The sequence below is a fragment of the Panthera pardus genome, unplaced genomic scaffold (genome assembly GCF_024362965.1).
Source record: "Panthera pardus isolate Hobbes unplaced genomic scaffold, ASM2436296v1 HiC_scaffold_11, whole genome shotgun sequence".
Classification (NCBI taxonomy): Eukaryota; Metazoa; Chordata; class Mammalia; order Carnivora; family Felidae; genus Panthera; species Panthera pardus.
Window position 1 is genome coordinate 21,837,063 of NW_026526666.1, and position 25,275 is coordinate 21,862,337.

Below are 25,275 nucleotides of genomic sequence, written 5' to 3' on the forward strand. Positions count from 1 at the left end.
GGATTTATGGTGGTACTACAAATCAGTAAAAAAGGATGGATTATAAATTCAATATCATTTTCTGAATAAAAATAAATACCTTATATAATATACAAAAATAAATTACAGGTGTATTGAACATTTAAATGTAAAATATAAATAAGATTATTAGAATAAAACAATGTTGATGGAAGGATTTTTCTCAGCATGATGTGAAATCAGAAGCCATAAAAGACAAGACTGACAAATTTGACTATACTGAAAAAAATACCTCCATAAATCAAGAGTTAAAGGGTCAACAGCATACAAGGAGGGCATATGTGAGGCCAGTATAATAAGGAATCACCAATAATAATAAGTCAATGTGAAAATGTCAAATAACCCCAACCTAACAGAAAAATAGGGAAAGAACATTCATATACAATTAATGGAAAAATGGTAAAGTAACACGTGAAAAGATACTTCACTAATGAGCAAAAAGCTGCAAATTAAAATAAGGAGTGTTTTGTCCAATTGACAAAGATTATAAAGATTAATGGTATCTTGTTGGTGAGGGTATATTTAGTGATGATGTAAATTAGTACAACTTGTGTTGAAAAGCAACTGGACAATATCTATTGTAAATTTATCATTAAATTTGTAAACTCTTTGACCCAGAAATTCTGTGTCTAACAATTTATTCTGCAGATTTATTCACATAAGTAAAAACACATACAAGGATATATTTTCTACAATACTGCTTATAAGGATATAAGTTCTACTGAAGTAAGGGCTTGCTGTGTTCACCACTGAATCCTCATGCCGGGAAGAGTACCTAGTATGTAGTAGGTGGTTCAAAAGATAAGTATTAAATGAATGAAAGAATGATGAAAAAACTGGAAATAATTTATTGAAAAGGCTAAAGAACTTCACTGTTTAAACAGTCTGTAAGCTGTAGTCTTCTGTGTGTGTATAAGAGATATAAAACATATATTTAATTTATACATACACAATTATAAAAAATGTATATAAAATTTTAATTCCTTTCAAAAAGAGTCTGAAAAGAGACACAAAAACTATTAATTGGTACATAGTTCCCTCTAAGAATTGAGTTCTGAGGGAGAAGGAGTCACACATTTTTTTAATTGTATTTTTGTACTGTTTGTTTTTTCTTTACTATGAGTACACACTATTACATTTAAATAATACAGCTTATAAATATCAGAGGGAAGAGAAGATAGAGGCCTTTTAGTGAAATGAAACATGAAGAAAAGTTAATATAAAAATTTCATGTATCAAGATGTTACACAATTGGGAAAGCTGAAGTGTGAATCTGACCTTAAGTTTCTAGACCTCAAGTAATACGGACTTTTCCTTTTTTGGTGTTAAGAGGAAATGGATTTTATTTTATTTTATTTTATTTTATTTTATTTTATTTTATTTTATTTCATTTCATTTCATTATTTTATTTTATTTTATTTTATTTTATTTTATTTTATTTTATTTTATTTTATTTTAGAGAGAAAGAGAGCGTGAGCTGGAAAGAGAGGCAGAGGTACAGAGAGAGAATCCCACGCAGGCTCCACTCTCAGCATGGAGTCTTACACAGGGCTTGATTCCATGACCCTGGGATCATGACCTGAGCTAAAATCAAGAGTCAGTCGCTCAACCAACTGAGCCCCCCAGGTGCCCCCTGACTTCTCCTTTGAAAGTAGTATTTCTGGGTATTATTCTAGCTCTAGATTCTAGATGAGGAAGAGAATTTCTTATTTTAAGAGCCAGCAATATCCTTGCTGTTAGGCTGTCCTACACTAATTGTAGATACATCTTTATGATATTTCTCTCTAATTTGCCTCCTCAAAACCCTTTGAGCCTTTTACTCCCCTCCTTTGTCAGGGACACAATGATTCACTTCTTTAGTTTAGTTATGTCCTGAACTGAAGATCTGCTCCTTGCTATTATCTGGGTCAGTCTTACTAGTGGGTAGGTAGCCTTAATGGTGGGCCCCATCAGCTGGAAGCCCTTCTACCTCAGTTAAGATTTCTACTTTAGCCAACAGAACACTACATTTCTCTGTTTCAAAGCCTGTTTTGAGCTTTCGGCAGCTGAAATAATCTGCTCTACCCCCCTCCCATTCATGTATTTAACAAACATATACTGAGCTCTATTATATTCTGAGCACTGTGCTAAGGAACCAATAGTAAGAAACAGTCCCCAAGAGAAATTATTATGTTATGTATTATTATGACATACTCTTTAGATGTCTCTGCTAACTCTCAGCTTCCACAATCAGTTTATAGTAGCACAAATATCATATAATGATAACAGATTTAATAATGTCTTAACCTTAGAAAAGAAGAGCTATCCCTTTAAGAGTAATAATTTTTTTTTAAATTGCTAGGAACATTCTAATGTATATCACTTACCTTGTGTAAGAAGTCCTCTAAATTGCTCAACTGCTTTGTGAACGTCCACTTGGAAAAATTCCCAGAGTTGAATCTTTGGAAAAATATCCTCCCAAATTATTTTTCGAATGCACTGTAAAATTTCAATAGTTGAAAAAAATATATTCAAAATCTTTTCACAAAACATATTTACCATAATAAAGATAGACTCTAAGTAATTTTCAACCATATATTTAATTTGTACTTTAGAAATTCTGTTATTCTGAGAGAGGAAGGGAGGCAAACCACATGAGACTCTTAAATACAGAGAACAAACTGAGGGTGGATGGGGGGCGGGGAGTGGTGGGGAAGAGGGAAAATGGGTGATGGGCATTGAGGAGGGCCCTTGTTGGGATGAGCACTGGGTGTTGTATGTAAGCCAATTTGACAAATTATACTTAAAAAAAAGAAATTCTGTTATTCTGTTTTAGTGTGGTACTCCTCTATACATACTGACATTCATTTGATGATCATTTTCAATCAAAGCAGGTACTCCTTTTTCTTTGTATTTCCCTTCTGCAACGTCACAGGATAAATGCCACAGTGCTCTGTCTAAGACCCAGGCAGGTTTTAAGTGTGGAGAATTTACAAGGTTATATGCACTTTCTGGATGTTCGTGGATCCATTTACTATTAGCAGCTTAAAGAAAAAGGAAACATAAAAGAACATCTTGTAATTAAACTCAAGTTGGTATCTATGTTAAGATTTAAGATGAAATAAAATGTCAATATCCACTACTCGTTTCCTTCCTTCCTTCCTTTCCTTCCTCCCTCCCACCTTTCTTTATTCCTTCCTCCCTCCCCTCTTTCTCTTCCTTCCTCTCTCCCTCTCCCTTTCTTTTCTTTGCTTGCCCTTTCTTTTTTTTTCTCTTTCTTCCTTTCTTCCTTTCTTTCTCTTTCTTTCTTTCTCTCTCTCTCTCTCTCTCTCTTTCCAAGTAGGCTTCACGCCTAGCGTGGAGCTCAATGCGGGGCTTGAACTCACAACCCTGAGATCAAGACCTGAGCTGTGATCAAGATTGGACGTTTAACTGATTGAGTCACCCAAGTGCCCCCACCACTGATTTTCTTATATATTAGAAACAATATTTAAATATATTATAGAAATTATATATTACATATTAATGTTATGTTTTATATTAAATATTTGATATTAACTTAAAATATTTATAGTAATTTATGATACTGCAATTTGAAAAACATTTTTTTTTTGTTGGTTGTGGTATCCTGTCATCTACTTCACCATACCTTTTTTTTTTTCTGTTGTAAGAATTTTTAATTGTAAGATGCAACATTAACTTATTAACACCCTTCTAATAACATGTTTACTATTGTGGGAGTTAAGAAGGGTCTTGTCCTCAGCCCATTTTGATGGTCCTTGAGTCAACTATTTTTTGGAATGTTCCTTATAAGCCTGAAAACAATATTTCCCTGCAAGACAGACAGGGCTTCCACCCAATTTCAAGTTCAGTGTCCTTGTTAAAGCAGAAAGTTACCTGAATCTTCACTCTGGTTTAGGCTGCTCGGTGACAGGTTCTAGAATATCCATCTCCCTTTTCCCCAGATGCCTCTCTTCTTTAGTCTCCTGAATGAGAGGGAACTTCTTTGGCCTCACCTAAGCTCTAGTTCTATATACTACCAATCTTTAGAATTCAAAATGTCATTTACACCTTTTTTTCCTATACAATCATTTCTTCTTGTATTTTTGGGGAGGAGGGAGGTGTGGTTTCTTCCTCTGGGTCTTTAAATATGATTGTATCTCCCTAAGGCTAAGAATACAAATACACATTCTATCCAAACTCAGTTATTTCTCTGACTTCTGCAGTCTGTTAATATCAAGATCAAATGTCTAGGAAATCCAATCTGTATCTGCTTCCACTGTCTCCCCACAGTCTTGTTCCTTTTCCCACTTTAATCTGCTTCTGCATCCATCACTCCACTGAGATTACTCTAAGCCTCCTAATCATGAAATTCAGTGCTACTTTCTCAACTTCATCAGTTTAACCTCTATAACATCTGCCATTATTGATTAGTCCTTCACTGATTTATAAAACACCTCTTCCCTGATTTACAAAAGGTATCATTATCTTGGTGTTTTTTTATTTTTCCTCCTCTCTTTTGGCCCTTCTCTTCATTTTTTTTTCTTAAATTTTTATTTTTCAGAGAGAGAGAGAGAGAGAGAGAGAGCGAGAGAGAGCACAATTGGTGGAGGGGCAGAGAGACAAGGAGACACAGAATCTGAACCAGGCTCTGAGCTGTCAGCACAGAGCCCAACGTGGGGCTTGAACCCATGAACCATGAGATCATGACCTGAGCTAGAGTCAGATGCTTAAATGACTGAGTCACCCAGGTGCCCCTCTTCTCATGTTTATTAAACTTCGTGGGAGGTTTATTACATCTTAGTCCTTCTCTTTCTCTAAACATGCCCTTCCTCATCACAGCCACTCTTCTTAATACCCACATTTCAAACCTGTCCAGCTCCGGCCAAGGCCCAGGCACATCTACCCAGGCACTTGATGGGTAGCACTGCCAGAGGACAGCATAGTAACTCAAAATCCATTCATATCTCTGCATATATCTACACTTAAAATGTGATATATCTTAGGCACTGTTTTGGGAGATGGATATTATGCGACAAAAGTGAGCAAGGCTCCTGTCCTCATGGAGCTTTTTCATTCTAAAGAGGTGGGTTTTTTTGTTTATTTGTTTGTTTGATTTTATTGTGCTTAGACAATTCTGACAGAATAAAATTCAGTTCTCTCACAGGCAACCTCTTTGGATAGCTAATCTTGAATGGTTGATAAGATTTGTCGTTTTGGTAAGACTGATAAAAGCCAGGCTCAGAAATTGCTAAAAAGAAACACACTGAGAGTACAAGGATGGAGCTTACATCTTATCATTCATTTGTATCAGTAAGTTTAGGATCAGAACCAGAGGAGTTCTGCAAGGTATTCCAAGTATTTGCAACATTAAAGAATATGTGTTTTCATTTTTAAATAAACAAATAAAAGTTATACATATTTTGTTTCATCTTTAAAATAGAGTAATGACCCCGAATTCACAGAGAAGCATGAGTGGTTAATGTACATGAAACAAACAGTAGTAACAACTACTGAATACCTACCATATGCCAGGAACTGTTCTAAGCAGCTATATGCACTAATTTATTAATCCTCATGTCCTATAGCATAATGTAGGGCATAGTTATGTTCCTTTACCAGGGGAAGAACTGAGGCACAGAGAGATAAGTAACTCAAAGTCATACAGCCAGGAAAGTACTTGGGCAAGATTCTTCAGACCCTGCAGTCTTAACCACTCTGTTCTTCTGCTGAGATGAATGTGTTCATACCTCATTCACTCAGCTGAGCACTATTACAATCCTTGCAGAGTTTAAAAATCATTATTTTTAGTTTCAGTCATTTATTTAGTAAATAATGTGGGTACATAATTTACTTACTTATTATTTATTCATATCCATAATAAACACTTGGATGGAGACAGGATATATAAGAAACAGATGTCGCAGTAAGTTAAATTAATAGTTATTTAATTATGAATCAAGCTGCGTTTCCCTAGATTCATCATCATATTATTAGAATTCAAGATGTAGGAGAAAAATGTAATGATGATTATATCTAGTTAGGATTTTCATTTATTAAGAATATTAAGGCTACCCTAATTTTTTAAATGGTAAAATCCTGAAACTTTGTTACTTATCTCAATTTTTTGAAACAAAATCAACTGTAAAATGAAGGAATTCTAAACATTAATTCCACCTGAAAGAGAGGTCAAACCAAACTACATCTTAATATATATCAAAATCAAAAATGAAACATGGATTTCTAGAGTGGTGCAGTGAGGAACTTAGCAGACATTCTCTGGAGCAAAACCACAATTTAAATAGCAAAAATTATAAAATATAATCATTTACAGTCTCTGGAAATTGTCCTAAGGGCTTTAAGCATATGGAGAAACATTTATTTAAGAAAATCTACCAAATCTTGGCAAGAATAGCAACAGTCTGTGGCATGTGAACTACAACCTTCTCCCTTAACTCTCCCAACCAGCCACGTGTTAATGGAAGCTGTATGCCAGGTGCTCTACTCCGGGAAGGCATGGCCAACATGGAGACTCCCCCTTTCCACAACTCCCAGTCTGGGGTTACAGTTTCACGCTGGGGGAGGCAGGCTGCCTGTGTTTCTCACTCCCTCCAACCCTATTTTGTAGAAGCTCCATTCCAAGTAGGTAGGCAGAGAAAATCTTGGCTCCCTTCCTCCACCTAGTCCCCACCTGTAGGGTGGATGTTCTACCCAGCTGTGGGAGGCCAAGAATATTGGGACTCCAACTGCCTCCTGGGAGCTGGAGCTCACTTGGAGGGTGAAGATTCCATATGGGGGGGGGGGCAACTGAGAAGACCAGGGACTGCTATCTCCTGCCTCAAGTGTCCCCAGAATGAGATGGCACTTGGGGAAAAGTGGTCTCATCCCCAGCTCTGGAGCAGTAGCACAAGTGTTTTGCTTGGGGAGAAAGACAGTTCATGAGGATGAAAGGCTCTGCCTGAAAGGACTGACTTTATTTGGAACAATGAGTGAAGAACTTCATGCCTAAGGTGTTGTTGAAAATAACGAAGACCTTGGTAGAGAGTAGTTAAGAGAATACTGGTAGCTCCATGATATAAAAAAAAAAAAAAATCATAGCAAACAAAACAGAAATTAATAGAGAGAACCAAGGAAAGAGAAAGCAGAGGACAGCCCTCCTGGGATCACAGGAAACACTGGGGGTTGAGAAGGCTGGGTGTGTGCACTAGGCTGCACCCACTCAGAAGCAATTCTAACAGGACATGGGAAAGACCTGAAAACATTCCATAATCCCATACAGACCCATCAACACAGGACAACTCACTGGCAAAAGGGACTTAAACACAACCTCTAACCAAACATGGAGTGAACACTAAACTACTGTGACCCAGGGTAAATACTGGGAAGCCAGGCTTCAAAATAAAATCACATTCACCTCTGGCAATCTGCAAGATCCTATGTATGCTCAAGGCTGTGCTGTCTCTGGAACAAGCAGAAAGAGAACCTCCAAGCTCCCAGCCCTTGATAAGTCTTTATTGATCTTTTTACTGTCAACCTATTTGTATCTTTGAATCTAAAGTGTGAAAAAATGTAATGTTTGCATTTTGTATAAAGAATGAAATATTTATTGACACATAAACCATGTGTCAATTTTATCATCGGATCTGCTAACAATGGAGATATAACAATAATAAATAAATAATTCAAAAGATAAAAAAGAAAGTGTGTTGCCTGTAGGCAGCATATGGCTGGGTCTTGTTTTTTCAAATAACTTTGACAACCTCTGTCTTTCAAGATACAGGCACACCTCAGAGATACTGTGGATTTGGATCCAGAGCATCGCAATATAGTGAAAATCACAATAAAGCAAGTCAAACAACTTTTTTGTTGTTTCCTAATGCACATAAAAGTTATTTATTTTTTTTAAAGAGGGAGGGAGGGAGTGAGGGAGAGAGGAAGAGACAGAGAGAGAGAGAAACAGAGAGAGAGAAAGCAGGGGAGAAGGGTAGAGGGAGATCCACACTCAGCCTTGAGCCTGACAGGGGGCTTGATCCCATGACCCTGGGATCATGACTGAGCCAAAATTAACAGTCAGATGATCAACTGACTGAGCCACCCAGGTGCCCCCAAATGTTATGTTTATACCATACCGTAGTCTATTAAGTGTGCAATAGCAGTATATCTTATAAAAACAATGTACATCCCTTAAATAAAAAATACCTTGATGCTAAAAAGTGCTAACTATTATCTGAGCTTTCAGTAAGTCATAATCACGAATCACAGATCATCATAACAAATATAATAAGGAAAAGTTTGAAATATTGTGAAAATTACCAAAATGTGACACAGAGACATGAGAAGTGAGCAAATGCTGTTGGAAAAATGGCATCAATAGACTTGCAGCAAAGTAAAGCACAATAAAACAAGGTATGCATTACTTTCAAAATTCCCTGGATCTTTGGCTTTAAAATGTTTTTTTACTAAGATGTGGTTGAGTGTGGCTACTTTTGTTTTTATGTTACTTAAAGTTCACTGAGCTTTGGGATGTGTAGATTCATGTTTGTTTGTTTGTTTGTTTGTTTTTAATCAAATTTTAAAGGTGGGGAAGTTTCCAGCCATTACTTGAGGTGTTTTTTCTATTCTTTTCTTTCTTTTCCTTCCGGCATTTCATTTCTATGATGTGGTGTGCTTCAACATGGCCCACATTTTACTGAAACTCTGTTCATTTTTATTTTTCTTCAGTTCTTCAAAATGTATAAACTCTGTTCACTGATCCTTTACTCTGTCACCTCAAATATACTGCTGAACACCTCTAGTGAATTTTTAATTTACTTTTCGACTCCAGAATTCCCATTTGTTATTTAAAAAAATTTTCCATTTACTTATATTTTCCATTTGATACTATCATTTACTCTCCTTTACAGCTATAAGCTGGTTTCCTTTAATTCTTTAAATACATTTATAATAATTGCTTTGAACTCTATGCTGACTAAGCATGACATCTAGGACTTTGCAAAGGCGATTTCTGTCGCTTGCTTTTTTCTTGCGTATGGGTCACATTTGCTGTTTCTTTGCATGTCTCAATTTTTTGTTGCAAATTGGGCAATTTAGATAATGTATTGCAGCAACTCTGGATATTGAGCCCATTCCTTCCAGGTCTCGTTGGTTGCTTGTTTGTAACTTGGCCGTACTATTTCAGTGAAGTCTATTTCCCCCACGGTGAGCAGCCACGGATGTTGCTGCTTAGAGGGCGCAGCCTTGGCCGTCTGCACTCAGTCTGGGATGTCGGTGGTTTTTAGCAGGGCTCTCTCAACTGTCTCCTTCCCTGAACTCTGTTAAGCTGCTTGCATCCACTGGAATCACACTTAGCTGTTACTCTTTTGTGCTATTATTTTTGATAATATGCTGAAGCATAAATTGCTCCACAATATGATCCAATTAAATTTGGGCCCCTCGGCAGGGGTAGTCTCTGAGGCCAGTCTTTGAGACTTGTAGGACTCTTGGAGGGCTGTTCTAAGCTGCCTCTTTCTCTGGTTCTTTCGGTTAGACCACTTAGCTGGCCTATGGTTTAGTATGTTGCTCTCAAGATGATACCAGCCTTCTCTTGTTTACCACCAAAGTCTCCATTGTTTTCAACAGTGTCCCATGCTATGTACCAATAAAGTCAATTTCGTTCTTACTCTGTTCTTACTGCACATCTCTTCCCCTGGGCAGAATACCTGTGTCACTGCTCCACAGCTGGTTTTTTTGGCTTACCTCTCTAGGTGTGGAAGCTCCACTGCACAAGCAAACTGGGACAAGGGCAACTAGGGCCCCAGTATTCTTGCTCTGCCACGCACGGGGTAGAGCTTTCCCTCCATGAGTAGGGGTTGGATGAAGGAAGGGACATCTCAGGTGCTCTTGCTCACAACGGAATTTCTACAACAGAGTGCTACAGTTGGGAGGGACATAAGAAATGTTGGAAGTCTGCACATTTAACTGGGAGCTGGAGAGAAAAGGAACCTTGTGTTCCCACCTGCACATGCCAGGAGTAGATCTATCATCATTCTGAACTGGGGCAGGGAGAAGCAGGTCCTGGTTCAAATGTCACAGATTATCACTGCTTTTATTGAGATTTAGGAGATTTTCTTGCATAAATGCTTTTCCATATGCTGAATTCCCTTAGAACAATTTTCAAAGACTTTAAACAGTTCTTTTAAAAAATAATTTTTACCAGTTGTTTTGCTGGGTACAGAACTCTAAAGCCCTCACACTGCCAATCTCTGGAAGTCGACTCCCCTGGACAGTAATTTTTTAATGAAAACCTATTTCACAAAAAGCACATTATAATTTGCAACACTTTCCAATTTAGGGCTGAAGCAAAGTTTACTTCTTTTATGTTGCATAGAATCTCTCAAAGGCTTCAGAAATAGTCTCTAATAGAGACTGTTACTATACTCCAATTTTTTCTCCCTTTGTTCCTTTAGTAACAGAATTCCCAAGGTTCAGCTGTACACATGGCTGACAGACTACATTGCAAGGTGTGACAAGAGACAGAATCCTGTCTGATAAAATATGAGAAAATATATATATATATACACATATATATCACATATATTTATTGTGGAATTATAGATATATATCTTATATCACATACACACACACACACCAGACCATGCCCTTAAAAGTCATGACTTCCCTTCTTCATTTCCACTAGGTAGAGGTGATACTGGGAGCTGGAGCAGCCATATTTGATTAAGAGTTGGAAGCAAACTATTGGAGAGAGAGCAGCATGAGAGAAAGAACCTAGTTCCCCATCACCACTGAGCTACCACAGCAGTCTTGGGATGTCTATCTAATCTTTTATAGGAAATAAATACAGTTTCAGAGTTAAGTCACTATATTTTTGTCTCTGTTACAGCTGCATATGCCATATCCTAAACTCATATAATGTCATTATGTACTTTGATAAACTTGATGTGAATAATATTATAGATGTTAAAGCAATTATCAATAATGTCAAATTTTCAAGTGAAGAATACTGATTTCTAAGATATTAGGAAGTTTTCACTGTGGCACACAGAGCAGATAATGTTTGCAAGGTACAGTGCATTAAATTGAAAGCTGATCATGGTCAGTGGCTTCTCCAGGCCCAGCTGTCTGACAGGTGACAGGAGGAATCATCTCCCTGAGGATCGCCAGTTGGGAAGTTCTGATACATTTTATGGAATTGTATACTGGTAAAGAATCTTGAGATCAAACAGATTAACTTTAATAAGCCCTTTTAACATGTAAAAGGTATAATTTTTAGATTTAACTTCTAAGAGTTTACCAATAATTTTCTCCTTAAATAGTCATTCAGTTTTTTCAAATACATACTATAGTACCAGAGCTATTGCTGTATGGGATTCACAAGTTGGTCTGCAAAGTATTAATAATGAAAGTTGAAATATGTGATCAAATGTCCCTTCTATGATCACTCTCCTGTTTTTATAATCATCACATGCAAAATAACTATGTATTGATATACCTTCAACTAACACTTATTTTCTCTGAAAGAAAAAAAGTGATACTATATAAAGTGATTTTTAAATTGAAGGACACCTATATATCATTGTTTTCAAATTTTATGTTACATAAAACAGCAAGAAATAAAATAATCAGAATATAATATTCTCATCAAAATTAATGGAGGTAGTTAATTAAGCTCATACCAGTATGGTTGTAGACAACGTCAGTAATACAAAGAATATTCCATTCCTTTTTCAATTTTTCCACTAGCTGTCCAACATCATTCCAGGTATACTTTTTATTAGGTCTTGAAAAGTCAGGACTGAATTCTAACTGGTTAGCTAGGGAGTAGCATGACCTAGATAGTCCAAGAGTCTGTAAAGGGGTAAAATGAATCATGTTGTAACCTGCAATGCAAGAAAATAAACAAAGACCACTGTAAGAAAACAAACGAACAAACTAAAACTAAGCAAAATATAAGTTTAGACTTCCCTTAAGTAGTTTCAAATAGCAAGGCAACCATGTAACTAGAAAAGGAATCAAAGACTAGGGTTCAAATCTTAGCTATACCATAAGTGACTTCAAGCAAGTCTACTTAAATCTTTCAGGATATCAGGGTCCTCATATATAAGACAGAGATAGTGAAATAATGCACTTGAAAAAATCGTACACAGTGCCTAGTTACTATTAAGGGTTCAATTTATATTTGTTGGATGGATATATTTACATGTAGAGAAATACAAGTATATTAGCATGTCTTGCTCCCACTTTTAATGTTCCACTGTCTTGTGTTCTGTTTCAGTTATGTCAATAAGTTTCTCATCTCTTTCTTCATATTATATTCAGTTTGAAAGTAAAAAATATTACTCTTCAGTATGTATGGCAGCACACACCTTCCACATGGAAGACAGTTAATCAATGTTGAATTAAAATTATATACAATGATAATACATGTTCCAAAACATTTTAATAGTTTACTACTAATTTTTCTATGTCAAAGTAAAGTCTTAGATACAATAATGATCTCATTTTATTATTAGAGTTCCTTAATTTTCTAAGTTGAACCATATAATTTGCTATTTTTGCAGGTTAAAAATGGTTAAGTCTTAACAACTTTATATGATTCTATCTATTTCTATTACTAAATATACTAAGAAACAAAATTAAAAGGAGAATCAAAGCTCTTGAAATCTATATCACAGAGGATAATTACATTTATTTTAAGAAAGAAAGGAAAGATAGCTGACATTACCTGATTCTTTTGCAACCCTAAGTCTGCTTTCCCATTCATCAAAGGGTCCCATACACTTAGCTAAAAATGTCTGAAGAGTAACACAGTCCAAGGGTAACACGTGATTGTCAGCACCAACATGTAAAATAGGATCCACAACTATGTAACCCCCACCACTTTTTTCATTTCTAAGGAAAAAACAAAACAAGAACTTCTCAATTAATGATAGGAAAAAAAATCCTCATCTAATATAGTCTGACTCTCTAATGGGAAGGTGAATTGTCCCATTTTAATATGTGTTTCTAGAGGCACCTGGGTGGCTCAGTTGGTTAAGCGGCCAACTTCGGCTCAGGTCATGATCTCACAGTTCGTGAGTTTGAGCCCCGCATTGGGCTCTGTGCTGACAGCTCAGAGCCTGGAGCCTGCTTCAGATTCTGTGTCTCCCTCTTTGCCCCATCCCCACTCATACTCTGTCTCTCTCTGTCTTAAAAATAAATAAAACATTAAAAAAAATTTTTTTAAATATATTTCTAAGCACATAAAATCATTTAAAAAGTTGCAATGAAACTCAATGGAAAAGCCTTATTTTATCCTTTTTCCAATCTCTACATAATGACATAGTATGTATAATATCTAGTAATGTTGCATTAAGGAAAAATAAGCATACCTATCAGTAATAACAAGGACACTCAAGCAAATAGCATCTTATAATGAAGTTATATGAAAAGACTATTCAAGTGGTTACTTAAAAAAAAAAAATTGAATCTGCAATGAGTCTTACAATTGCTTCCTAGGAACTGAAGAACCATATTCTATTTGCATCTCAAAAAATCCTGTAAAAAATTGCAGTCCATGGTTTATATATTAACTTTTTTTCAAGCTAGATAATTTAACTAGATAGAATGAATTAACTTTTTCTCCCCCAACATATAGGACACATGACTTACCCTTGAAGGAAGTAATACTGAAATGATCCAGCTTGCTGAAGATTAAGTTTACAGTATTTATCAGAATCATCTTCTCTTTCTGTTGGATTTTCCCATTCCAGGGAACGGAATTTTTCTCGATTAAACGGTTCTCCAGGAAATGGGTAATTTGTAAATACAGTAACTGCTTTTCCCTGTAAAGTGGGGCCTAGTCGGAACTGTAGTTCAAACCCTAAACAAAAAGCACATTTCAATAAACTCATTGTAAGAATTTAAATTACCACATTAATAAATAAATGATTTATTTAAGGTTTTACAAAAACTATGGTTTCTCAACTATGTTTTAAATATATATATTATATAATATATATACATATTATATATTATATATTATATAATATATATATGCTAATATACAACACTGCTGGTTTTGGAACTATTCTGCAATCTAATTTAGCTGAATTGTATATTTTAACATACAGTATACAACACAGAACTGTCTGCTCTGTATTGTCCCTCTCCTCTCCTCCTGGAAATTGATTCCTATTTGCATGGCTACTTTGGGATATGCAAGTTCTTTTTTTTTTTTTTCCTTTTTAATAACATGTCTTCAAGTTTATTGAGAGTACTTTTAGAAAATTAGGATAGCTTTAAAGTGAAAAACAAAATGAAATTTTACCGAACTTGAAATCTTTCTAATTCCAGAACAGTTAACATACAGTGTTACATTATTTTCACATGTACAATATAGTGATTCAACAATTCTATATATTACTCATTGCTCATCATGATAAGTGCATTTTTTAAAATATATATATATATTTAAAAAAATTTTTTTTAACGTTTATTTATTTTTGAGACAGAGACAGACAGAGCATGAACGGGGGAGGGGCAGAGAGAGGGAGACACAGAATCTGAAACAGGCTCCAGGCTCTGAGCCATCAGCCCAGAGCCCGACGCGGGGCTGGAACTCACGGATCACGAGATCGTGACCTGAGCTGAAGTTGGACGCTTAACCAACTGAGCCACCCAGGCGCCCCTAAAATATATTTTTTAAAGTTTATTTATTTTGAGAGAGAGGCAGAGACTGAGAGAGCAAGTAGGGGAAGGGCAGAGAGAGAGAGGGAGAGAGAGGGTCAAGCAAGCTCCATGCTCAACATGGAGCCTGATGCAGAGCTCGATCCCATGACTGCGAGATTATGACCTGAACCAGAACCAAGAGTCGGATGCTCAACCAACTGAACCATCTAGGTGCCCCATGTATTCTTAATCCCCTTCACCTATTTCACCCATCCCCTTACCCACCTTCACTCTAATAACCATCAATTTGTTCTCTGTACTTAAGAATCTGTTTTTAATTTGTCTCTTTTTTTCTTTGTTATGCTTCTTTTTTTTTTTTTTTTAAATTTTTTTTTCAATGTTTTTTAATTTATTTTTGGGACAGAGAGAGACAGAGCATGAACGGGGGAGGGGCAGAGAGAGAGGGAGACACAGAATCGGAAACAGGCTCCAGGCTCCGAGCCATCAGCCCAGAGCCTGACGCGGGGCTCGAACTCACGGACCGCGAGATCGTGACCTGGCTGAAGTCGGACGCTTAACCGACTGCGCCACCCAGGCGCCCCTGTTATGCTTCTTAAATACCACATAGAGTGAAATCACATGGTATTTGTCTTTCTCTGACTGACTTATTTCACTTAGGATTATATTCTCTAGATCCATCCATGTTGTTGCAAATGGCAAAATTTTGTTACTTTTAATGGTTGAGTAATATTTCATTATATACGGTATCTTCCTTATCACTCTATTGATGGACACTTGGGCTGCTTCCATAGTGCTACAATAAATATACGTGTGCATGAATCTTTTCAAATTAGTGTTTTTATATTCTTTGGGTAAATATTCAGTAGAGGAATTCTGGATCATATGGTAGTTCTATTTTTCATTTTTTGAGGAACCTCCATACTGTTTTCCACCATGTCTACACTAGTTTGCATCCTCATGTTTTAGTATTTAAGTATTTTTTGGAATTCTGAGGGCCAAAACATTCCCAGTTTTGCCTAAGTTAGGCTATTTCTATTAAAATGTATCTGAGACATCTATAATGTATTGCAAGTATTTTGCCATGGGAGGCAAAAAAAAAAATTAACACATTATAGTCATAATTTTACTATAAAATAAAATTACGGTTGATTCTGGGAAGATTTTATATCTTGATACCAGAATGTGAAAATTCTGACTACAGTAAAGTCTGTTAGAAATATAAAGCAAATAACAGTATACTTATGATGAGCACTGAGTAATATATAGAATTGTTGAATCACTATTGTACACCTGAAACTAATATAACATTGTATATTAACTATATGGAATTAAAATTAAAAAACCTAATAAAAAAAGAAATATAAGGCTTAGAAATTTTAATCATGAAGATAACAATTCAATTAATGATGGGCAATAATAACCAATGAAGGCAGGAAAATTTAGTTCTGATGATTATAATCTTTAAGCTTAAGGAAATTAAAAAATATTTTATTTTACTTTTTATTTATTTTCGAAGAACAACTGACATACAATGTTGTATTACTTTCAGGTGTACAACATAGTGATTCAACAATTCTACACATTACCTAGTGCTTACCACAGTAAGTGTGGTCACCATACAATGTTATTACAGTATTATTGACTATATTTCCCACACTGTACTCTTCATCTCTGTGATTTATTAATTTTAAAACTGGAATTTTTTACCTCTTAAGAAACTTTTTGAGAAGAAGCATACTAATATCTATATTTTTAATGCTCAATTTATGAAACATCTAACAAAGTATAAAAAATTATGTCATGTGTGCATACTATGTATAGGAAACAAAATAGACAATGATCTCTGCCCTTGTGGAGCTTGAGTTCTAAAGGGGGAAGGCAGCCATTAAACAATGAACATGATAAATAAGTAAGAAACAACTGTATATCAGGGAAGGATAAATGCTAAGAGAAGAAAGAAAAATCAGAGCAGTGTAAGGAAAATGGGGATAAAGGAGCGATGGTGGGGAGGCAGTAGCAATTTTTAGTATTAAAAAGTTGACGAGCTAGAGAAAAGTCAGGGAGTTATTAGCCACATGGCTATTCATGGTCGTCCATGGAAAGAATTGACCAAGCAGAGGAAACCAAGAAGACTTGGGGTGGAAGCAAGCTTGGTGATTCCAGAAATAACAAGAAACTCAGTATGTGTGGACTGGAATAAGCTCGGGGAGAAGTAGTACAATACAAGGAAAGAAAGGTAACAGGGGGGCCGGATCATGGTCTTGTAGGCCACAGTAAGAATTTGGTTTCTTCTCTGAATGAAATGAGGAGCCAATGAACAGTTTTGATCAGAGAAGTCACATGACCTAACTTGTGTATTAAATCACTTTGTATATTATATCACTCTGATTATATCATTCTGATTATGTCTGCTTCTGGCCATAATGGAGTAAGTGGTATTAGATTTGTCCTCTGCTGAGAAACTAGAAGAAATAAATGAGACAACTGTTTTCAGAAATAAGGAGTGAAGGACTGTGATGCCGAAGAGAATGGTGATTCCTATGAATTCTCTAGCTTTAAACTAGGAGAACTTTCTGTGCTGTGACACAGGAAGCAGAAATAGTAGTCTGAATTGAGGAGACAGAGATTAGAATTTGAGGATGGTGAAGAAACTATAATTTTCAGGGCAGAGTATGGTGTAGAAGAAACCATGCAAAGAAAAAGCTCTAGAAAATTACCAAGGGTCATCTTGAGTCTGCCTGAATACCAGGCTCACACGAGTAGTGTTTGAATCCATGAGGCTGGGCAAAGAACAACTACTAGGAACTATCAATTGACCAATTCCCAGAACTCACTCAGGCCTGGGAGACATTATAATTTTCAGAGTGAAGAGACTTCGTTGAACACCTGTTGTATTCAAAAGATTCATGTCTTATGTAGCAAGGCTAATATAGTCCTAGAGTAAAAACTACTATACCTATCCTGTCAAAGCTTAAAACAGCCGCAAAAGGGGGGTGGCTCAGCTGGTTGGGCATCAGACTCTTGATTTTGGCTCAGGTCATGGTCTCACAATTCATGGGATTGAGCCCACGTTAAGAGGCTCTCTTAATCCTCAAAAGGATTAAGCTGATCCACAGATAATGTAAATGCCAAAATAAAAGACATCACTTCTATTTTTGGGGGGGGGGCACAAAAAAGGTGGTTTTATTAAAACACAGGGATAGGACCTATGGGCAGAAAGAGCTGTCAGGGCATCACTCCTTTGAAGGAAGACAAAAAAATCCAGAGATATGGCAACAGAACATTTATAATGTCCAGCATTCAATACAAAACTGCTAAACAGAAAGAGGAAGTGACAGCCTTGATGACACAGGTATCTACAGTAAGGCATTCCACATAGAGGAAACAGAAGATGTAAAGGACCTGAGACTTCTGCTTCTGGCAAAGATGGAATGAATAACAGGGATTGGATTTATGCTGTTCCTTGAAACTTGAAAGAAGAAACCAAGAAAAACCAGAAAACATATATGAGTTTTCAAGCCTACACATCAGGCCACAAAGTACAGTGATGCCTAAGAGACAGAAAATAAACAATGTGAAGCCTATAACTGCCCCTTCTTACTACCTTGAAAGAATGTCCAGGTTGAGGCACAAGGAGGAGAAACCCAGGCAGAGCTCAGCTAACTTCCTAAGCTGAGAAGATAGAGTTAAGAATCTGTTGAGACCAAAGCAGCTAGTTTATAGATAAGAGTAGTTAGTGAGGAGGAGAAAAGTGCCCAAAGACAGAACTCCAGAGATTTGCAGCAGGTCTCCCTTCTGCACTTTGCAGAGTACTGATCAGTGCATGTCTGTGACCAGGAATAGTGCTTGGTTAGAAAAATCAAGTGCCAGATTGGAAAAACTCATAATTCATGAGGCATTGGGTAGAAAATTCAGGGGATATTGCTTTAGGAGTAGAGAACAAAGAGCCCTACACAGGTCATAAACTAGCTTAACAAATCATAAAAGTATAACTAAAAAGTATTAAGATATTTCCAAGTAACTTAACTTCATTCCAAAACAAAGACAAAAAAATTTATAAGAATCCAAAACCACCCAGCATTTTTGGTAAAACTCAATAAGGTAAAACTCATAATGACTGGCATCCAAACAAAGATTATAAGACACACAAAGAAGCAAGAAAACCGAACCCATAACAAAGAAAATAATCAATTAATGAAAACTGACCAAGGAATGACATAGATGTTGAACTAGCAGATAAGGAACGACATCAGTTATCATAACTGTATGCCATATGCTCAAAAAGTTATGTCAATACATGGAAAATATTAAAAAACAAAACAAAACAAAAGATCCAAATCAAATTTAAAAATGAAAACTACGAGGTCTGAGATGAAAAATGGAATAGATGGTGAGACATGGCAGAAAAAAAGATTAGTAAATTTCAAGACACAGGAATAGAAATATGGAAAATGAGGGCACCTGGGTGGCTCAGTTGGGTAAGCCTTCAACTTTGGCTCAGGTCATGATCTCGTGGTTTATGAGTTTGAGTCCCGCATCGGGCTCTGTGCTGGAAGCTCCAGAGCCGGGAGTCTACTTCAGATTCTGTCTCTCCCTCTCTCTGCAACCTCCCCTGCTCATGGTCTGTCTCTCTCTCAAAAATAAACAAACATTAAAAAACCCCCACAAATATGCAAAATGAAACCAACAGAGAAAAAAGAATCTAAAAAATTGAAAAAGCATCACTGATCTGTGGAACAATTCAAGTGGCCTAATATATAGGTAATTTGAGTCCTCAAAGAAGAAGAAAGGGGAGATATCAAGTATTTAAAGAAATAATGGGTAAAAAAAAAACCCAAATGTGATAAAAACAACAGATTTATAGATACAAAGAAGTTCAATAAGTCCCCAATCAAGAAACATCACACTATGAAACATCAAAGTCAAATTGCTCAAAACCAGTGACAAAGAGACTATCTTAAAAGTAGCCAGAGGGGAGGAAAATGTCACAGTAAGTTCAGAGGAACAATGATAAAGATGATAGCAGATTTCTCATGGGAAACAACAAAAGCAAGAAGACAGTGGAACAGTATCTTTAAAGGTATAGTTGATCCTTAGACAATATGGGATTGAACTGCACAGGTCTAATTACACTTTTTTTTTTTTTTTATAGTACAGTCCTATAAATGTAAAATTTCTCTTATCATTTTTAAAAAAAGTTTATTTTTTTGAGAGAGAGAGAGCATGAGCAGGGGAGAGGCAGAGAGATGGGGACAGAGGATCCAAGTGGGCTGTGGGCTCTGTGCTGACAGCAGCGAGCCAATGCAGGGCTTAAACTCACAAACCATGAGATCATGGCCTGAGCTGAAGTCAGATGCTTAACTAGTTGAGCCACCCAGGTGCCCCTCCTTATGATTTTCTTAATAACATTCTCTTTTTCACTAGCTTACTTACTGTAAGATTACAACATATAATACATATACATACTATGTTTCATCTGTAAGGCTTCTGGTCAACAGTAGGCTATTAATAGTTAAGTTTTAGGGGAGTCTAAAGTTATACTTGGATTTTTGGCTGCATGAGGGGTCAGTGCCTCTACTCTATGCATTATAAGGTCAACAGTAACTTAAAGAAGAAAACTATCAGCCTAGAATTCTATACCCGGTGAAAATATCTTTCAAAAATAAAAGTGATCAAAGCCAGGTTTTTCTTTTCTTTTCTTATTTTTTTTTTAAGTTTTATTTATTTAAGTAATCTCTACACTCACTGTGGGGCTTGAAGTCACACTCCTGGGACCAAGAGTCATGCATGTGCTCCTCCAACTGAGCCAGTCAGGTGCCCCAGACTTCACAGTGTTAGAGAAAGACGTTACAAATAAGCAAGGGGAAAGCTACAACAAACCCTGTTGTGGTGGATATGAAGCATAGACATCATCATGAACTGCTATTTAAATATACATAATGAATGCCAGTTTGATTCCAAGCAAATCCTGAAATGCAGAACATGCAGATATGTCATGTCACATCATTTCTAAAATTGCTCTTGTAGAAGTAAATTCTCACAATGATGTTCAACAGATGGTAAATTCTACACCACAGTATTAAATACTGGATAAGCTAGTCTTTATGAGCAAAATATCTCAACAAAAGACATTGGGAGAATGATGGACTCTTTCAACTTACTGTAATCCAATCAAACACCTCTACCTTTGCCTAGATAAATACGAATACTCTGGCATACTGCAGTATGGATAATGTGAGAGATGGAAGTTCTAGGAATTCCTGCAAAAAATTATAATTTAGTGATAAGTCCTGCTAACCGTATTTTTGGATTGTACTAAATAATGAATATAAATTTTTCATAGCAAATGGTTTTAGCAAGTAAGAAACAAATTATCCAAATGGTATTATTAAGTAACTGCAAAAATCCAGGGACTCACTTCTATTTCTCACATTGTACAGTGAAACTTATACTTTCTTTTCCAAGTAGCTATATATACAAATTTTTCTATAATTGGCATAAATATTCTATGAATATAATAAGGCTTATGTTTGACTTAATAATTTCATATAGACATGTATTTTCTTAAGAATTAATCAGTGATGTAAACATAGGCTATATTCATAACAGCTTCATTTATTATAATTAAATAAACTGACAACAAATTAAATATCTAATGATTGGAAATGATTAGATAAGTTGTGGTACAAAAATGGTATTATGTAAGCTAGAATATTACAAAGTCATTATAAGTCATGTTATCAAAATATATTTAATAACATAGCTACTTTTATTCTGTTTTGTCAATTTTATGCATCTATATAGATCTATTGAAATCTTTTCTAGATGGCTTCCCAGGGGACATTTAAAGAAGATTTAATATCTATTCTTGTCAAACTGTTCCAAAAATAGAAATAGAAGGAAAACTTCCAAACTCATTCTACAAAGCCAGCATTACCTTGCTTCCAAAACCAGAAAAAGACCTCACTAAAAAGGAGAATTACAGGCCAATATCCCTGATAAACATGGATGCAAAAATTGTCAACAAGATATTAGCAAATCATTCCTAAGTATTTTATTGTTTTTGGTGTAATTGCAAATGGGACAGATTCCTTGATTTCTTTTTCTGCTTCATTATTGGTGTATAGAAATGCAAAGGATTTCTGCATGTTGACTTCATATCCTGTACTTTTCTGAATTCATGTATTAGTTCACAGTACATTAAAAGAATTATTTACCAGGGCTGGTTCAATATTTGCAACTCAATCACCATGATACACCACATTAATAAAAGAAAGGATGAGAACTGTACAATCCTGTCAATAGATGCAGAAAAAGCATTTGACAAAATACAGCATCCACTCTCAATAAAAACCCTCAACAAAGTAGGGATAGAGCAAACATACCTCAACATTATGAAGGTCATATAAGAAAGACCCACAGCTAATATCATCCTCAATGGGGAAAAACTGAGAGCCTTTCCTCTGTGGTCAGGAACAAGACCAGGATGTCCACTCTCACCATTACTACTTAACATAGTATTGGAAGTCCTAGCCTCAGCAATCAGACAACAAAAAGAAATAAAACGCATTCATCTTAGCAAGGAAGAAGTCAAACTCACTATTTGCAGATGACATGATACTCTGTAGAAAACCCAAAAAACTCCACCAAATAATTGCTAGAACTAATACATGAATTCAGAAAAGTATAGGATATGAAGTCAATATGCAGAAATCCTTTGGATTTCTATACACCAATAATGAAGCAGCAGAAAAAGAAATCAAGGAATCTATCCCATTTGCAACTGCACCAAAAACAATAAGATACCTAGGAATAAACCTAACTAAAAAGGTAAAAGATCTGTACTTCGAAAACTATAGACTACTTATGAAAGAAATTGAAGAGGACACAAAGAAATGGAAAAGCATTCCATGCTCATCGACTAGAACACTGTTAACATGTCTATACTATCCAAAGTAATCTACACATTTAATGCAATACCTACCAAAATACCACCAGCATTTTTCACAGAGCTAGAACAAACAATCCTAAAATTTGTACAGAACCACAAAAGACCCCTAATAGCCAAAGCAATTCTGAAAAAGCAAAACAAAACTGGATGCACCAGGATTCTGGATTTCAAGCTATATTACCAAGCTGTAGTCATCAAGACAGTATAGTATTGGCACAAAATCAGACACATAGATTAATGGAACAGAATAGAAAATCCAGAAATGGAACCACAAGAATATGGTAAACTTATCTTTGACAAAGCAGGAAAGACTATCCAATGGAATACAGTCTCTTCAACAAATAGTGCTGGGAAAACTGGATGGTGATATGCAGAAGAATGAAACATGTACCTCAGTGTTTATAGCAGCATTATCAACAATAGCCAAACTATGGAGAGAGCCCAAATGTCCATTGACTGATTAACGGATAAAGAAGATGTGGTATAAAAAACACACTGCTCTACTGACTGAGTCAGCCAGGTGCCCCTACACACTTGTGTAATTTTATAATTGGGTGAACATCATTTTATTTTATTTTAATTAATTAATTAATTAAAATTTACATCCAAATTAGTTAGCATATAGTGCAACAATGATTTCAGGAGTGGATTCCTTAGTTCCCCTTACCCATTTAGCCCATCCTCCCTCCCATAACCCCTCCAGCAACCCTCAGTTTGTTCTCCATATTTATGAGTCTCTTCTGTTTTGTCCCCCTCCCTGTTTTTATATTATTTTTGTTTCCCTTCCCTTATGTTCATCTGTTTTGTCTCTTAAAGTCCTCATATGAGTGAAGTCATATGATTTTTGTCTTTCTCTGACTGACTAATTTCACTTAGCATAATAACCTCCAGTTCCATCCACATAGTTGCAAATGGCAAGATTTCATTCTTTTTGATTGCAGAGTAATACTCCATTGTATATATATACCACATCTTCTTTATGCATTCATCCATCGATGGACATTTGGGCTCTTTCCATACTTTGGCTATCGTTGATACTGTTGCTATAAACATTGGGGTGCATGTGTCCCTTTGAAACAGCACACCTGTATCCCGTGGATGAACGCCTAGTAGTGCAATTGCTGTGTCATAAGGTAGTTCTAATTTTTAGTTTTTTGAGGAACCTCCATACTGTTTTCCAGAGTGGCTGCACCAGCTTGCATTCCCAGGGTAAACATCATTTTAAAGTTAGAGGTACAATTATGAAGAAATAGATGGAGAAATAATTGCTCAAAGAATTGAAACATGAAATTTTAATACTCAGTGATTGTGAGAATCATAAATATCTACATCTCTAAAATAACGATTAAACTTACTATAGAAGATGTAGTATCATTTTGAACAGGTAAAAACATCAGAGATTAGCTGTCTGAGCATATTTAAACAACCTGCCCCCTGTTCAGTTTATGCAAATATTTTTTTTATCATTACACAAGGATTCAGAGAACATGTAGTACAAAGGTTAAAACTCATCCAAAATCCCAAAACAGTATTTGGATCAGTGGTATACCCTCAGAAAAAAAATTGACAAGCATTCTCTAAACATAAATATTTATTTATTTACAGAATATACACGTATGATGATTTAATAGATTATATAAATCACAAAACACAAAAATGGGATAAGATGTAAATAAATAATATTTTAAATAACTAATTTTACCTATTAGTGGATGGAAAATATCTTTTAGTTCTCACTAAAAAATAATATTGATAATATCTGTCAGTGAAAGCAATGTGATTAAAGAAATTTCATTAATTTTAAGTCTTGGTTTAATATTTTATGATAAAGTAATTCAAATATTCCAAGTTCTGTTTATTGATATTTGGTTTAATTGCATCAGACTTGAAAAAATAAAACACAAAGATATCCAAATTCAAATGGAAAAAGTTCTTAGTGACTATGTTTACTAATCCATGACATTAACTTTTCAACCCCACTCACAAATTATGTAAAGATTTTTGTTGAAATGTGATAGTAAATATATATTTTCCTTGTTATAAGCAATGGTTTTTATAAGCTAATAAGATATTCTATAGTTATATATTAAATAGATGATTTGAAAAACAACCAAAATCCTTTATTGGAAAGATTTTAAACAGATTGGAAAATTTTGTTATCAATTTTTTACAAAGGGTAAGTATTTATTTTTATGGCTAAAATCATATGATGGAAGTGTTACTAAAATACATACGCAAAATGCTCTTGCTATACAGTAAGGGTCAGCAAACCATATCCAGCCTGTTTCTATAAATAAAGTTTTATTGGAACACATTCATTTATGTGTTGTTTATGTTTGCTTTCATGATATAATGGCAGAGCTGAGTAATTGCAAAAGAAATGGCCCGCAAAGCTGAAATATTTGCTATCTGAACTTTTAGAGGAAAAAATGTGCTCAACTCTGCTCTATGGTATCAATTTTCACCAAAAAGTAGTTAACTTTCTCACTCATGTTTACCTCACAGTTAAATTGTGTTTCCTTTTTCAGAAAATATTTTCTAAGTATCATACTATTGAAAGCTACATGTCATTCCTGAAAAGGACAAATCTCAAACAGCAAATTTCAAACACTTTCTAACTCATTTTTCAGTTTGACAATATCCTGAGGTAAAAGAGGCAT

General features: G+C 35.5%; 1 protein-coding gene across 3 annotated transcripts in view; it reads right to left on the bottom strand.

Annotated features, from left to right (window-relative positions):
* AGL (amylo-alpha-1, 6-glucosidase, 4-alpha-glucanotransferase) overlaps nt 1-25,275 on the bottom strand; it is an 83,559-nt gene that overhangs the window by 53,147 nt on the left and 5,137 nt on the right. For all 3 annotated transcript variants that reach the window (XR_008418393.1, XM_019457604.2, XM_019457605.2), the window contains exons 3-7: nt 13,645-13,855; nt 12,719-12,885; nt 11,670-11,873; nt 2,860-3,041; nt 2,385-2,496 (exon numbers count right to left, since the gene is read on the bottom strand). Coding sequence is in view for 2 of the 3 variants with exons in the window: in XM_019457604.2 (XP_019313149.1) it covers nt 2,385-2,496; nt 2,860-3,041; nt 11,670-11,873; nt 12,719-12,885; nt 13,645-13,855 (876 nt within the window). In the remaining variant the exon portion in view is untranslated. The remainder of the gene's footprint in view (nt 1-2,384; nt 2,497-2,859; nt 3,042-11,669; nt 11,874-12,718; nt 12,886-13,644; nt 13,856-25,275) is intronic.